The sequence below is a fragment of the Heterodontus francisci genome, chromosome 31 (genome assembly GCF_036365525.1).
Source record: "Heterodontus francisci isolate sHetFra1 chromosome 31, sHetFra1.hap1, whole genome shotgun sequence".
NCBI lineage: Eukaryota > Metazoa > Chordata > Chondrichthyes > Heterodontiformes > Heterodontidae > Heterodontus > Heterodontus francisci.
Window position 1 is genome coordinate 35,656,713 of NC_090401.1, and position 16,245 is coordinate 35,672,957.

At 40.4% G+C, this 16,245-nt stretch overlaps 1 protein-coding gene across 3 annotated transcripts in view; it reads right to left on the reverse strand.

The window, feature by feature from the left end:
• Window positions 1–1,932: 1,932 nt before the first annotated feature.
• The window catches only part of LOC137347150 (protein argonaute-4), a 130,794-nt gene continuing 116,481 nt past the window's right edge, over window positions 1,933–16,245 (reverse strand). For all 3 annotated transcript variants that reach the window (XM_068011299.1, XM_068011298.1, XM_068011297.1), the window contains exons 17-19: window positions 11,350–11,451; window positions 10,887–11,086; window positions 1,933–8,993 (exon numbers count right to left, since the gene is read on the reverse strand). In XM_068011299.1, the coding sequence (XP_067867400.1) occupies window positions 8,885–8,993; window positions 10,887–11,086; window positions 11,350–11,451 (411 nt within the window). In that variant the 3' untranslated portion in view covers window positions 1,933–8,884. The remainder of the gene's footprint in view (window positions 8,994–10,886; window positions 11,087–11,349; window positions 11,452–16,245) is intronic.

Here is a 16,245-nt window from a genome sequence, read left to right on the forward strand (position 1 = left end):
TGCCTTCTCTGGTCTAAAGAAAATCCTATTATTTCAAGTCTCGCAGTGAAGTGCAGTTTCTCATCCCTACACTGACATAAAGTACACTATAGGGGTAGGTCAGCCACTAGGCAGGCACACCTCTGCCAAAACTGCTCAAAATCTTGGACTAGGCAGTTGGCAATAAACAAATCTGACATAAAAACAGAAAGTGCTGGAAATACTGCAATGCTGCAAATCGAACATGCAGTCCTGAGTTTAAAACAAATGGACCTTCATGGTGGCTGGTGAGATGCAAGATGTCCCATGTAGCTCCTTTCATCATGCTGAAGACAGAGGTCCATCATGTGGTAAATGAGGAAAATCATTTCAGAAAACAGCTGTTGAAAGTTATTCCCTGGTGACTGGTTATGAGAACATGGTGCTCAAACATCCAGGGCTTGGTCCTTAAGAGTGCTGGAACTTTGAGGGACACTATATGGAGCGGGCACCATGCACACTTCACCCAAATGAATAAGCAGAGAAGAGGAAAGAGGCCTTAAAAACTCATGTAAAGTTTTTTGTGGCAGCCAGGAAGAGGAGAGCCCTGGGCTTCTTTCTCCTCTTCCTTCCTCCACCCAACCTACCTTCCTGTCAGCTCGGTCTACTTCTGGGCTACCCAAAATCATGCCAGTGAGCTGCAGGATGCCTATTTAAGACGGTGTAGCTTGCCAATGGCATAGTAATGAGGTCTGACTCTCTAAATGGATGGGTCCTCTCACTGGCAGGTGTTTCACCAATTACCTGCTTGATCCATGACTGGAGTTACTCTATCCCCACATGTTTACATGGATGCTTTTCTAGTCATATACTCTTCAACTTTAAATGAAATTTTTCTGCAATTCATCAATTTCTGCATTTAGGAAGTGCAGCTATTCCCTCGAAATAAAAATACTGTCCAACATCTTACTAAGATGTTCTTGAACCAAACTGAATAAATAAAAAATAAGGTTACTAATAAATTAGCATGATCCTAGAGATATATTTTCTTTTGCACCCCAAATCAAATTCCAGCTGGAATACACTTTGGTACTTGAATGGAGCACTATGCAACTGACCAGATCAACTGGACCATTTTCCCATGACCTAGCTACTACAAAGGGTAACTTCAAAAGGATATAGAATCTCCCACCAAAATGATCAAAAAATACAAACACAGTCTGGAAGAGATCTGGAGCAAACCCTTTCCAATGATGAATCAAGTTCCATTTGTGAAGTAGCAAGTCCGTATCTGTAAATGAAAAGGACAAAGATCAAGATTAATTGGGAGACATACCATACCTCATTCGATCTGCATAGGTGGAATCCACGTCAGAGTGCACTGGATAGGCTGTGGAGAGCAGAGCACAATCCTTCACATTTCATATTGGTACCCAAAGAATCCAGCCCAACTAGCAAAAAAGGTAGTGTGACATTACCAAAAACGTAACCACTTAATTGAACCAGATGTGGCATATTGTATCCAGGCTTCCACATGATGATCCTTGGGTTCCTACATGGGAAAGACTTTTGGTGTTCTCCCACCTTTGCAAAGGGATGCATCTACAGCTCACCCCTCCTCCCCCCAGTTAATGTGGATTCAAAAGCCACAGAAATAGCCCAGTCTAATCCCTGCTGCTGAGATGGACCAAATTTCAGTCCCTGGTCCTCAACGAGTTAGTACATTAACAGCCACATTGATCATTTACAGTACACTGCAGTCTACTGAACTGGGTAAATGCCAAGGTCCTGGTGTGATCAATACCTAGAGACCAACACAACAGGCAAGTACAGCAATGCAATACAAACATTCAGCCCTCCCTGAAATCCACCTCCAGCATTGTCCAGAGCTCAAGCCAGTGTAGAGTCATATGCAAACATATACTGCAACCAATAAAAAAAAGTGTGGAAAAAATTGCAAAAATATAAAGTTGATACTTTGGAAATCCTGGCACAAAAATACCATTTTATTTTGTCACGTGAACACAAATTGTCCCTGCAGGCTAAAAATCATACTGCAATACAGCTTTGCAATTCAGCCAACATCTTTTAGCAATGTAGGGAAGATTACCACATGTTATCCATACCTACAGCTCAAGAAAGTACCTCGTATTGGTAGACACATCCACAAATCAAAAATCAAAATAAAAACAGCACTAACTAAACATCTGTATGGGAACCAAAAACATTTTTTTCCAATTTTACTTAAGAATGCAAACATTATACCAACAGCTTTTCCAATGAACTACACACAAAATTGGTTACAGCAGAGTTATGCAGCATAAATTGCTTTCAATGCAGTTTTGTACAGCAAAGGCTGGGGCCCTAAGCCCATGGATCACCAGGCTTAAAAAAAAAGCAGTACTGCTACTTACAAATGCCAGTCTCCACTTCCTCTTTCTTGCACCCCCAACAAAAAAAATCTTACCAAGAATTTGTTTGCAGTAATGAACGAGAAAGTGATAGCATTTAGCATTAAACTGCATTCTGATTTGGATGAATAATGTGTGTTTTGTGATGCGAACTTTTAAACTGGTAATGTATATAAACATCTACAATAAAATGTTACAGTAGTGCATCAGATCAGATACCCAATATTGTTAGATGACAAGAGAAGAGCTGATTCAGGAAGGAGAAAAAGCTGCACAAGTGAGAAGTATCCTGAGCGGCACTCTCTCTGAACTATTTAATTAAAAACCATTATAACGAATTATACCATTATTAGTCTTCCACTTGGTGACTTTCAAGATATTACCTGTTCTGAGCAGCACTTTTAGCAACTGGAGTATTTATACCAGCATATGTATTCAGCAATACAAGAGTCTTTAAAAATAGCAAGAAAATATAAAAACCAGGACAAAGCTAAATAATTCCACACCATTATCTCTAAATTCATATCTGAAAATGGCTTACTGGTCAACATTAGGGGCATAGCTACCATGGTGAGTCATTAGGTGCACTCTCTAGTGTGGTACTAACCCATGCAGACCATGAAAGTCTGTGCTGTATTAGCTGCAGAGGTGACCACTCAGTATGAAAGAAAACTATCCAAGGTTCCCACCCCTATTGCCGACTAGTGATCCCTGTTGGATGATGTGCATGTAGACTAAGTGGGCTTGGGTTTCTTCTCTCCAGATGGGTCAAATAATCTACCAACACCATTGGAGCTTCTAGTTAAAAATAACCACCAAGTTGAGTTGTTAGAGGGATGTTGTGGAACCACACACGAGGCTGTGATGTCTTTCTGGAGAAAAATTAGGGGAAAATATACACTAAAATGATATTTTTTCTATATCTATAATGCCCATCTTGGAGAAATGCTTTTGGACAGATTAAATAGAATCGGCAGATTTCAGCACAGAATGAAGGGCTGGGATCAACAAGATACTCGTGCAAAGTCTGGTGCAGTGATAATCAACATGTGAAGCACACAATATAGGTTGGTAGTTATGGTCTGAGATTTTGCGGGGCAGGGGTAAATAAATAAAGAACCAAAGCTTTTTAAAAAAATGCCATAGATGGTGAGTGATCTGCAATTTTGAAGAAATGGACTTTTGGCTCCTAATGATATTAAGCATGTCTTTACATAGTGTATTATTTACCTAAAATACCCCAAAATTGGCAGCATTTATTCAAATATTTGGACAGCCTAGTAGCTTTCATTATAGTGCACTTCAAGTATTCATCCAAATCACAATTTTAAATCTGGTATTAATAGCATTTGAACTATACTTTTTTGACAGTTCATGTGCAAACCAGATGTAACACTCCATTGCCAAGGCAGAGCGAAGTTATAAAATACACTTTACAGTAGCTATCAATAGGTCACAGCTGCAGTGATAAACCCCACTGAACAGATCATCCCACTCTCCTCCTCAGTTATAAATTTTAAAAAACACTTCTAGGGAGGGGGAGTGGATAGAAAAGAGGCGAATCCTGAAAAATAATCTGGCTGAATCAATACAATGGGTTTTAATCGGAATGGAGTTAATGTGACTATTGCCTGGTTGCATATGACTGAAGAGACAACGTCTGACCAATAGCTACAGTGGTGAATCAGTAAGGGTTTAAATTCATTACAAAATGGAGATGTCAGGAGTTTTAAAAAAAATTATAAATGTGCAGAGGGCTGTTAAGACATGAACGACCATACCAGTAAGTGGTGGAAGCAGGGGATCAATAATGGCTTTAAACAAAAATGAAAACAAAATGACAAAAAGAGGGTATGGGTAAGTGCAGAAGAATGGGACTAGATCAATAGTTCTTTGAGAACTTGTACAGGCATAATGGGTTGAATCATGTCCTTCTGTGCTGTGAAATTCTATAATTTAATGGCCACTAGGTGTGCCCTATGTAAATATAGTCATTGCAAGTGTCCCACTCATTTCCATTGGTTTCTAGGAGAACTGGTGAAATTTTGTTCATCTGCACTGTTATAAATTAGCACACCACCTCAACATATACTTCTCTGGTTAGCTTCAGTAACATTATTCAAAACACTCTAAAAAGTTTCATGATCAGGTTTGGAGCTTTAATACATAATGGATCACTAAAGTGACATCGTGTCCCAGAAATCCCTGGTGCAAGAAACTTGTTTCAATCAACTTGGTTGCTTTGAACTTGGAACTACTCTTCTACTCTTTGCACTATTGTATAATAAACTCTCAGCATTAATTTCCGCACAGGCACTTATGCTTCCTGGCTGAGAGTGGGTGCATACAATGTTTTCACTCCCATGTTCAGTGAGGTAATCATTATTTCATTGTGACGTGGAAACCCAGTCTATTTTGTTTCAGTTGCAGTAAGTTTAGCTGGTAGGAAGTGTCATAAGTAAAATGATAGTTTACCCATAGCATTATGAATTACAACCTCAGAGGATACACTTTCTATTGGTCCTGGGCATAAGCAAACAACTGCAATTTTCCCCCCTACACTGAAATGAAATTGATTTTGTATCCCTGGAATTTGCTCCAAACTTAACTTAGTAAAGTAATATTGTAATTTAAATTCTGCTCAACGGCTGTTTGTACTTGGAAAATACCTATTCAGACTGAAAATGCCCCACCCATAATTCAAAACTGCATTTGCCACATTCATACAAATAAAAAGGTGAAAATAAATGCCAATTAGTCCCCACCACTAATAATGTAGCCTCTACTGACCCAACTACTCAATAAATCTCAGAATTGCAATTAAAATTTATATAGTCATATAACTTATTCAAGAGTAATCTGATAGAAACAGAATAGTGATGCCAAGTCCCAGCTGTCTGCATTATAGAATCTTAAATTTGCAAAAGCATTTGCATTCTTTTGAGAATATGGATTCAATATCCCACAAATTTCTATTTCTATTACAATCGATATTAACTCATTAAAGAAAATATAAAATACACCTTGTATAAGGCATGCCTCTCACTGAAGGGTTTGTATACCTCCAAGATCTAAATACTATGTGTTTTTGGGGAAAATCTGAAAATTGCATTATTTTGGAACGCCATCATCTTTTAAACAAGAACTTTGAAAATCGTCCATAAAAATATTGTCCATAAAATTTAATTTTAACAGCCTCTTCCTTTAAGCATCCTTGGCACCATCTAGTTGAAGCAATCTAGTCTTGAGGTACAGGTACCAGAAATCCTATACTGTCTCATAGTAAGAAAGCTCATTACGCTGGCAAAGTGAATTGGCTACAAAATACAGATGACTGAAAAGCATGAAGTTATCAGTTCTGCTGGTAAAGTTCACTGCATTAAGATTGCAAAGGTTGCTTGCAGACAAAAGTCTTATTTCAGTTGGTAAAATTATTTGTCTTTAAAAAGGTTAGAGTTCTGAAAACTGTGTTGCAGATATTATTGAAGCCCAAGTAAGTTTTTAAAAACTGCAATTCATAAAAAAAGGTGCATTTAAAAAAAAAAAAGTCAATAAAGAACAGTGGTGCCATATCAAAACACCCCCCCCCCCCCCCCAAAAATTGATCTCTTTACTGATCCATTTACTGCCAGGGTCACAACCCCAGTAATCCTATTCAGCAGCAATTTCATGAGCAACATTACATACAGCAAAGTGTGAATTATAAAGGTAAAGCTGACCATAAAGACATCAGCTACCTGGTTTGTAGCTTTTTTTGAAAAACCCTCAATGCTAGCAGTTTGATTTAAATACCATTACTAAGATTTAGCTTTAAAAGAAACTGCCCATGCCAATTTACAAATGCCAAGATAAAAGGTTAAACGCAATGCCAAGCATGTATGGTAATGAAACACAGGTCAGTCACCAAGTTAAAACAGTTGTAAATGAATCATTTCAATTGTCGAGAAGGACACAAGATTTTTTTTTGGCAGTGGCGGGGGTTGGAGAAAAGAGAAAAAAGGTATTCATGGTTCGCATGTGATGAATAATCTTGGCTGTTATCCTGAAAACAAACATCTGCATAACCTCCCAAAGCTTGAAAAAGGCATACATGGCCATTTGTTTGAAAGCAGCCAATAGTTGCACTAGAGGTAGTCTGATGGAAATTTTCTTTTACAATTGTAACATTAAAAAAAACTTCCTTAGCAGTACTTTCATCTATGGAATGTCAAAAATATGTGGAAAACTGACTTTTGGGCAGAAATTTTTGTAAGGAGCAAGCAAGGTAATTGTTTTGAGGAGAGGGGAAAGGAGGGCAGGGTGAAAGCAATCACAAGCTGTGACGCCTGAAACAGCCTTGAATGTTCAATAAAATTCTAGCAGTTAACACGAAACCGCATTTTGCTTTAGGTTTCTTTGATTCCCTTATTAGCTAGTTTAGGAAAATACAAAATTTTGCTTGCTTAGCTGGAAGATGGCATTAAGTAGATATGCTGCCACCCCCATTTTTTTTTTTTAAAAAGACTCACTATCCATGTAAAATTGTATTCTAAAACCAAGATACAAAAACACATTATGAATCAATTTTCCGAACCAAGATTCTTCAGAATTATACTAGAGAGAAAAAAAAGGAAGGCTGTGTTTCATCATTCACATACTCTGGCCAGGTGAATTTCCTTCCTATACAGTTTGCTCATCCTATTTTACAGTTGAAGGTTTTGGACATATTGCACAAGAAAGCTTCAAACAAATAAGTAACACAAGTACACACAACTTTAAATAAAACAAAATTACGGCCCGATTATGAATTGAGCTCTCAAACAAGGACCCAATTTGTACTGTTGTAGTATACCCACAGTTTCAGCCTCCTTCCCAGTACAGCAAGTTGTATTGTTCTTGCCCAAACTATAAAGTGATCTTGGACAGTCCAGCTGGCAAAAGCCCCAATGTAAATACAGTCAAGAATTTTTCAAGCACCATAAGTTTCTGCAACTTATCAGCTTCCATAACCTATCAAGCAGGCACCTGAAGGTTAATGTACTGGAAACTCAATACAGGAAAATATAGGTACTCAGAAGGTTGATCAACTGACATTGATTAACAGAAAATAAGACTTGACAATCACAATTTATAATTCTGCATAAAAGTTCAAGAAAGCTTTTTTCAAAATATCTAAGTACAGTACACTCCACGTAACATATGCAGTTCTATCGAGTAACTTTTGCCAAATAGCAGTTTTACTCCTGTTAAATGCAAGTCTAATTTGAGGAATTTTGTCCATCTATTGCATGACAATTCTACCACTCAACTATGATTAAGGTTTAAGGTAAAAATCATACATTAAAATTTTTAGTGCAAAATCCCTATTTAGAAAAAAAAAAATGAAATTCACTCTCTAGTATGAGGAATAGAATTTATCAATGGCAGTTTGCCATACTATCAATTAGGATTGTCATGGCAAAAACATGTCAAAGTTAACTGGTAACTTATATTGATAATCTAGAATTTATAAAGCTCTGATCTTTGACCTGCCATAAACCTGCTCATGTCTCGAATTAACCACTTGTGGGAATACATAGCTGTTGGGGTAGCACAGATGGGTGAACTAACTGGAGACGGACAGTCCAGCTGGCCTTACTAAAACAAAAAGGAATAGAACGGTCAGATCACCAATAAGGTGATGACAGGGCAAACAAACCTGCAGTTAGGCATCTCACATATCACAGGATATTTGTAAATGTTCCAAACAAAACATTTTAGAACCATAGTTCTCTAAAATGGTTTACTTTGTGCTAAATGTTGAACTTACAGTCAAACCTCCCTTTAAATTTTAGCACAAACCTCCAACATTTTTAATCAACCTCAATCTCTGAAGTTGTGAAGTCATGAGGAGCTGAAACCTTGCAAAGAAATCCTTTGAAATTATCAGAGTACATAATAATGGGGTTTGCCTGTACTTGAATGGCTTGGAAACACTTGTCCCCTTATAGCTGTATAATTTTGAGGGTTCTCTTTGAAACTTTTGCACAATTGACACACTGGAAACTAGCTATATAGTATCCTTAATGCTTATTTCTCTCACACGCATACACACATCTGTTTGTAAAAGATTAAAAATAGTTGGGAGTTTTACAACAGTGTTACCTCGTATAAACAGAGAAAAGAAAACACACGATAATCAAAACTTGCTACTGAATGTAGTAACACTCAAAAGTCATTCATGCAACTTTTTCTTAGGATGTTCGGCCTTGATGCCTTGAGGTAAAAAATATAAAATCAGCAGTGGGGAAAAAAAACACCACTATTGTCCTTATATAGTGCTTCTGATAGAACTCTGAAGAACAATGGCTCATTTCTCTGTGCATTTAAATCCTAGTGAGTTAATGAGCCATTCAGTGCGTTGCATCCTATTCGCTGGTAGACGATGGTCTGAAACTGGCTTGGCGCTCGAGAGTCGGTTAAAAAAATTAGCACTAAGTAAGGATGTTTCAGAACGGCACAGTATGCTGGAAAACCGCTGGAAACTTCAGCAGGTCTTATGCAAAATACATTGTATGCTGGGTATCATGGTGGACTTGTACAGCCTTGGCAAGTGCCAGTGGATCCCGTCCATTACTCTGTCCAGAGATGTGGCTTCCTTCAGCACTGTAAAGATATTTAAAATGCAACTCTTCAATATGCTGTATTCAATGTGCAACATTTAACTTTTCACATGCAGTCTTCTAAAAAGGTTCCTCCTATTGTACTGCTACTACATAATTGCTCTTTTGCAATCTCCAAAGACTCAATCAGCCAATACAGGCCTAATTTCAGCATCCAAATACTTTTCTTTGTTAAACACTTCAGATCAAAAAGAAATCTCAAACATAAAATAAACAGGGTCGCATGCTGTGCTTTTCAATTGTGCCTCTTTCATTAAATTGTCAGCTATAATTGCCGTGAGTTAAGTACTTTGAGAATTACCAAAAATTAGAGCTGACTAAAAAAGCCCTCAACTCAAACACGGAGTGATGTGATTCCTCTCTTGCCTACAACTGAGAACGCAGCCTGTCTGACAATCATAGGGGAGTTTGGCAAATCCTGTTCTATTTAGTTCCAGAGATATGCACGGGGAAAGAAATGCAATTACAGGTATATGAACAGTATTCCACTTTCGCTTGTGTGAACACTCACTTAGGTTTGTCAGTAAACTTGTGCCAAAGAACAAAACATCAATATTTCTAAAATAAAATGGCCACAATCTAGCTATTATAGTCCTTTCAAAAACCATAACTTTCATAAAGTCTTGCAATTCATTTGTCTCTTCCACCTCTACAACATTTTGTTGACTGATAGGGTAAAGTAATGACCCCCCATCACCATCTGCTGTTATACTCCTCAGCTGGCTTTCTAATGGTGGGAAATGCCCAACCTCAGCTTATTTTCAAGCCAAAAAAGTATAGCCAAACTGGGGCGAATGGAAAATGCCCATCACTCCACAGCAAAACTCAAAGTTTAATGAAAATGTCAGTAGTGAATGATTTGAAACCATATGGCATATTTGACTTCCTAAGGCCCTTGCATATTGGTGTCAATAGCAGCAACTCCAAGAAAATTGCTCGATCCAGCCACCAGAGAGATTCAATTTTTCAACTTTAGGATTATCAAAGCGGAACAAAACTTGTGCTTCAGGAACTGGTGGCACTACCCCACATCCCCCCGCACCAGCCCCGACCCCAAAATAAAAAGGGAACAGCCTCAATAGGAACTACATTAATTTACTTGAGTGGCAATTGTTTTTTTTTTAAAAAGACACATTACTCTTTCCATTCACCCTACCCTGGTGGGACCCAGAAATGACACCCACAAGAAGTTAACAGGGAGATAGTGGTAATGTCACTGGACGAGTAATCCAGAGGCCCAGGCGAATGCTGGTGGAATTTAAATTCAATTACTTGCTAAAAAAAAAACTAACTGGAAGCTAGTCTCAGGAATGAAACCTTCAATTGTTGTAAAAACCCATCTGGTTCAGTTATGTCCTTTAGGGAAGGAAATCTGCTGTCCTTACCTGGTCTGGCCCACATGTGACTCCAGACCCACAGCAATGTGAGTGACTCTTTAACTGCCCTCTGAAGTGGCCTAGCAAGCCACTCAGTTGTCATGGGCAATTAGGGATGGGCAACAATGCTGACCTTGCAGTTACACCCACATCCCATGAAAGAACAAAAAAGAGACTCACAACTACACCTCAGTGAAGAAGCCAAATTTGATTCTCCTTGTTCTCCAGAGGCTTGCCCTCTGTGTATAAAACCTCCTTATAATTCTAGTTTTGAACTTAAGTCCAGGGGGTGATAAAAAGAGACACGAATTGAACTCCTACGTTTAATCCCCAAGTTACTAACTTTAATTTTACAGGCATGGGTGCCAAAAAACCTGAACAGTATGCTTTTAGGAACAAGACTAATTAGGTGAACTTTCATCCAAAGTGGAGCGATTCCATTGTTCCTCAGCAAGCATACAACTATAACACCAAATTATACAGACAGCCCAGCATTTTACCTGTCATGATCTTTGTCTACAAGATGGTATCTTGCTCTGAATGCAACCAGCCTGGCATAATATGCTGGTGCAGGAATTGAGACAGAACGTGTGCAGCGTACATAAGTATGACACAACTGATAGGTAAGGAGCTGCAGTTCATCAGCCGAGAAGCAGTTGTCATCCCACAAGACATGGTAGTGCGAAGGCCGACTGGTACCCTAAGAATACAAAAAGTTAATGTTTGTGGCTATGGGGATACAGAATAGCCTGGAATTCTTACTCAGCACTAGAGCTTGAGAATAATACATTTGCGTTAAAGAATAGTCACTCATTTTTCTGTCATGCAGCAGACAGCTGAAGCACATGAGAAGCTTGCAGAAAAGAAACTTCTATACTCATCTGTGTCCAATTAAAAGTATAAAATGTTGTAAATTTTAAACAGGTTTAAATATTAAAAACAAGGCGATAATATTTATTGTACCTGAATTCCTGCATGGCTACAAAGGTAGAAATCAAACTCAGAGGGATGGGTGATGGTGCTGTCAACAGTTGTGCCAGCAGGAACATTGCCACTTTTACCCACCTGTCAATTGAATAATAACCTGCATTATAAAAAACGTTATGGAAAAACTAAAATCTACAAATCATAAACAGCATTATAGAAAAAAAAGTAACGTGAACTTACTGTGTCTTTCAAAACCTTAAGGTATCCCAAAGCACATTACAGCCAATTAAGTACTTTTGCAGTTTAGTCACTGCTGCAGTATAAGAAAACACAGTATCCAATCTACACAGCAAGGTCCAGACAATCTGTTTCAGTGATGTTGGCTGAGGAATAAATATTGATTAGGCACTGTCCTGCTCATCTTCAAAAGTACCATGATGTCTTTTACATCCACTCGAGGGGGCAGATGGGGCCTCGGTTTAACATCTCATCTCAGACGGCACCGACACTTCAGTACTCCCTTAGTACTGCACTGAAGTGCCCAGCTAGATGATGTACTTAAGTCTCTGGAATGAAACTTGAACCCACAATTTTCTGACTCTGAGCAAGACCAGAGAGACAGTTTTGCCATAGATTGCTGTGTTCTATGGTAGCCAATAGAAAAAACAGCATTGATTTTCATATGAAAAAGATTTACATCAAAATTGCTAACATCTACTGGTAAAACCTACCTTGCAAAGAAGCTCATGTTGTTTAATATTCAAAGATAATACCCAAACATAAAGAACTTGAACTACACTTTTGATCAGCGGTAGCAGTGAGAGTGCGAGCCAGGGGGCAGCTGGTAAGGTAAGTTTCAGTATGAAGTACTTACCTAGCGATCCGGCAGCTTCGGCAGGGTGGGGGAAAAAAAACTGAAAAAGTGATGTCACAGGAAAGCTGTGACCTGATTGGCTGGTAGGGAATCTATACCAAATTTGAAAATAAAACTGATAAAATTGATTAAAACACTAATTAACTAATTAATAAGTAGAATAACTAAACCAGAGGGAGGAGATTACTGTATTTCGACAGCATTTAATATTTATTGTAGAAATCTAGCACTAGGGACCACATAGTGAAGTGTATCATAATTTACTAAGGATTTAATAAGTATTTATTTATTTTATCTCAATTAACTAATTAGTGATAGAAATGACAGTTAGAGAGGTGAAGTGCTTCACCTGTGAGATGTGGGAAGTCCGTGACGCTTCCAGCGTTCCGGGCGACTACATCTGCAGGAAGTGTACCCAGTTGCAGCTCCTCACAGACCGCATGGATTGGTCGGAGCAGCAACTGGATGCACTTAGGAGCATGCAGGTGGCGGAAAGCATCATAGACAGGAGTTTTAGAGAAGTGGTTACACCCATAATGCAGGCAGATAGATGGGTGACTGCTAGAAGGGGCAGGCAGTCAGTGCAGGAATCCCCTGTGGCTATCCTCCTCTCTAACAAGTATACCATTTTGGATACTGTTGGGGGGGATGGCCCATCAGGGGAAAACAGCAGCAGCCAGAGCAGTGGCACCACGGTTGGCACTGTTGTTCAGCAGGGAGGGACAAAGCACAGAAGAGCAATAGTTATAGGGGACTCTATAGTCAGGGGCACAGATAGGCGCTTCTGTGGACGTGAAAGAGACTCCAGGATGGTATGTTGCCTCCCTGGTGCCAGGGTCAAGGATGTCTCTGAACGGACAGAGGGCATTCTGAAGGGGGAGGGTGAACAGCCAGAGGTTGTGGTACACATCGGTACCAATGACATAGGCAGGAAGAGTGATGAGGTCCTGCAGGGGGAGTTTAGGGAGTTAGGTAGTAAGTTAAAAAACAGGACCTCTGGGGTTGTAATCTCAGGATTACTCCCTGTGCCACGTGCCAGTGAGGCTAGAAATAGGAAGATAGTGCAGCTAAACACATGGCTGAGCAGCTGGTGTAGAAGGGAGGGTTTCAGATATCTGGAACATTGGGCTCTCTTCAGGGACAGATGGGACCTGTACAAGAAGGTTGCATCTAAACTGGAAGGGCACTAATATCCTGGCTGCAAGGTTTGCTAGCGTCACTCGGGAGGGTTTAAACTAGTGTGGCGGGGGGTGGGAACCAGAGCAGTAGGACAGCTAGTGAAGTAAATGAGGAGGACATGGTAAATAAGGCCAGTAGGACTAAGAGGAAGAGCAGGCAGGGAGATGTTACTGAGCACAGCAGGACTGGTGGTCTGAAGTGCATTTGTTTTAATGCGAGAAGTATAACAGGTAAGGCAGATGAACTTAGAGCTTGGATTAGTACTTGGAAATATGATGTTGTTGCTATTAAAGAGACTTGGTTGAGGGAAGGGCAGGATTGGCAGCTAAATGTTCCAGGCTTTAGAAGCTTCAGGCGGGATAGAGGGGGATGTAAAAGGGGTGGGGGAGTTGCATTACTGGTTGAGGAGAATGTCACAGCTGTACTGCGGGAGGACACCTCAGAGGGGTCATGCAGCAAGGCAATATGGGTGGAGCTCAGGAATAGGAAGGGTGCAGTCACAATGTTGGGGGTTTACTACAGGCCTGCCATCAGCCAGCGGGAGGTAGAGGAGCAGATATGTAGACAGATTTTGGAAAGATGTAAAGGTAACAGGGTTGTAGTGGTGGGTGATTTTAACTTCCCCAATATTGACTGGGACTCACTTAGTGCTAGGGGCTTGGATGGGGCAAAATTTGTGAGGTGCATCCAGGAGGGCTTCTTGAAACAATATGTAGATAGTCCAACTAGGGATGGGGCCATTCTGGACCTGGTATTGGGGAATGAGCCCGGCCAGGTGCTCGAAGTTTCAGTGGGGGTGCATTTCGGGAGCAGTGACCATAATTCCATAAGTTTTAAGGTACTTGTGGATAAGGATAAGAGTAGTCCTCGGGTGAAGGGACTAAATTGGGGGAAGGCTAATTATAACAATATTAGGCAGGAAATGAAGAATTTAGATTTGGGGCGGCTGTTTGAGGGTAAATCAACATCTGACATGTGGGAGTCTTTCAAACGTCTGTTGATTAGAATCCAGGACCAGCATGTTCCTGTGAGGAAAGAAGACAAGTTTGGCAAGTTTCGGGAAGCTTGGATAACCTGGGATATTGTGAGCCTAGTCAAAAAGAAAAAGGAAGCATTTGTAAGGGGTGGAAGGCTAGGAACAGATGAAGCACTTGAGGAATATAAAGACAGTAGGAAGGAACTTAAGCAAGGAGTTAGGAGGGCTAAAAGGGGTCATGAAAAGTCATTGGCAAACAGGATTAAGGAAAATCCCAAGGCTTTTTATACATATATAAAGAGCAAGAGGGTAACCAGGGAAAGGGTTGGCCCACTCAAGGACAGAGAAGGGAATCTATGTGTGGAGCCAGAGGAAATGGGCGAGGTGCTAAATGAGTACTTTGCATCAGTATTCACCAAGGAGAAGGACTTGGTGGATGATGAGCCTAGGGAAAGAAGTGCAGATAGTCTCAGTCATCTCATTATCAAAAAGGTGGTGGTGTTGGGTGTCTTGCAAAGCATTAAGGTAGATAAGTCCCCAGGGCCTGATGGGATCTACCCTAGAATACTGAGGAAGGCAAGGGTAGAAATTGCTGGGGCCTTGACAGAAATCTTTGCATCCTCATTGGCTACAGGTGAGGTCCCAGAGGACTGAAGAATAGCCAATGTTGTGCCTTTGTTTAAGAAGGGTAGCAAGGATAATCCAGGAAATTATAGGCCGGTGAGCCTTACGTCAGTGGTAGGGAAACTATTAGAGAGGATTCTTTGGGACAGGATTTATTCCCATTTGGAAACAAACGAACTTATTAGCGAGAGACAGCATGGTTTTGTGAAGGGGAGGTCGTGTCTTACTAATTTGATTGAGTTTTTTGAGGAAGTGACGAAGATGATTGATGAGGGAAGGGCAGTGGATGTTGTCTATATGGAGTTTAGTAAAGCCTTTGACAAGGTCCCGCATGGCAGACTGGTGAAAAAGGTGAAGTCACACGGGATCAGAGGTGAGCTGGCAAGATGGATACAGAACTGGCTCGGTCACAGAAGACAGAGGGTAACAGTGGATGGGTGTTTTTCTGAATGGAGGGATGTGACTAGTGGTGTTCCACAGGGATCAGTGCTGGGACCTTTGCTGTTTGTAGTATATATAAATGATTTGGAGGAAAATGTAGCTTTAGTTTAGTTTAGAAATACAGCACTGAAACAGGCCCTTCGGCCCACCGAGTCTGTGCTGACCATCAACCACCCATTTATACTAATCCTACACTAATCCCATATTCCTACCACATCCCCACTTGTCCCTATATTTCCCTACCACCTACCTATACTAGGGGCAATTTATAATGGCCAATTTACCTACCAACCTGCAAGTCTTTTGGCTTGTGGGAGGAAACCAGAGCACCCGGAGGAAACCCACGCAGACACAGGGAGAACTTGCAAACTCTGGTCTGATTAGTAAGTTTGCGGACGACACAAAGGTTGGTGGAGTTGCGGATAATGATGAGGATTGTCAGAGGATACAGCAGGATATAGATCGGTTGGAGACTTGGGCAGAGAAATGGCAGATGGAGTTTAATCCGGACAAATGTGAGGTAATGCATTTTGGAAGGTCTAATGCAGGTGGGAGATATACAGTAAATGGCAGAACCCTTAGGAGTATTGACAGGCAGAGAGATCTGGGTGTACAGGTCCACAGGTCACTGAAAGTGGCAACGCAGGTGGATAAGGTAGTCAAGGAGGCATTCGGCATGCTTGCCTTCATCGGTCGGGGCATAGAGTATAAAAATTGGCAAGTCATGCTGCAGCTGTACAGAACCTTAGTTAGGCCACACTTAGAATATTGCGTGCAATTCTGGTCGCCACACTACCAGAAGGACGTGGAGGCTTTGGAGAGGGTACAGAGGAGGTTT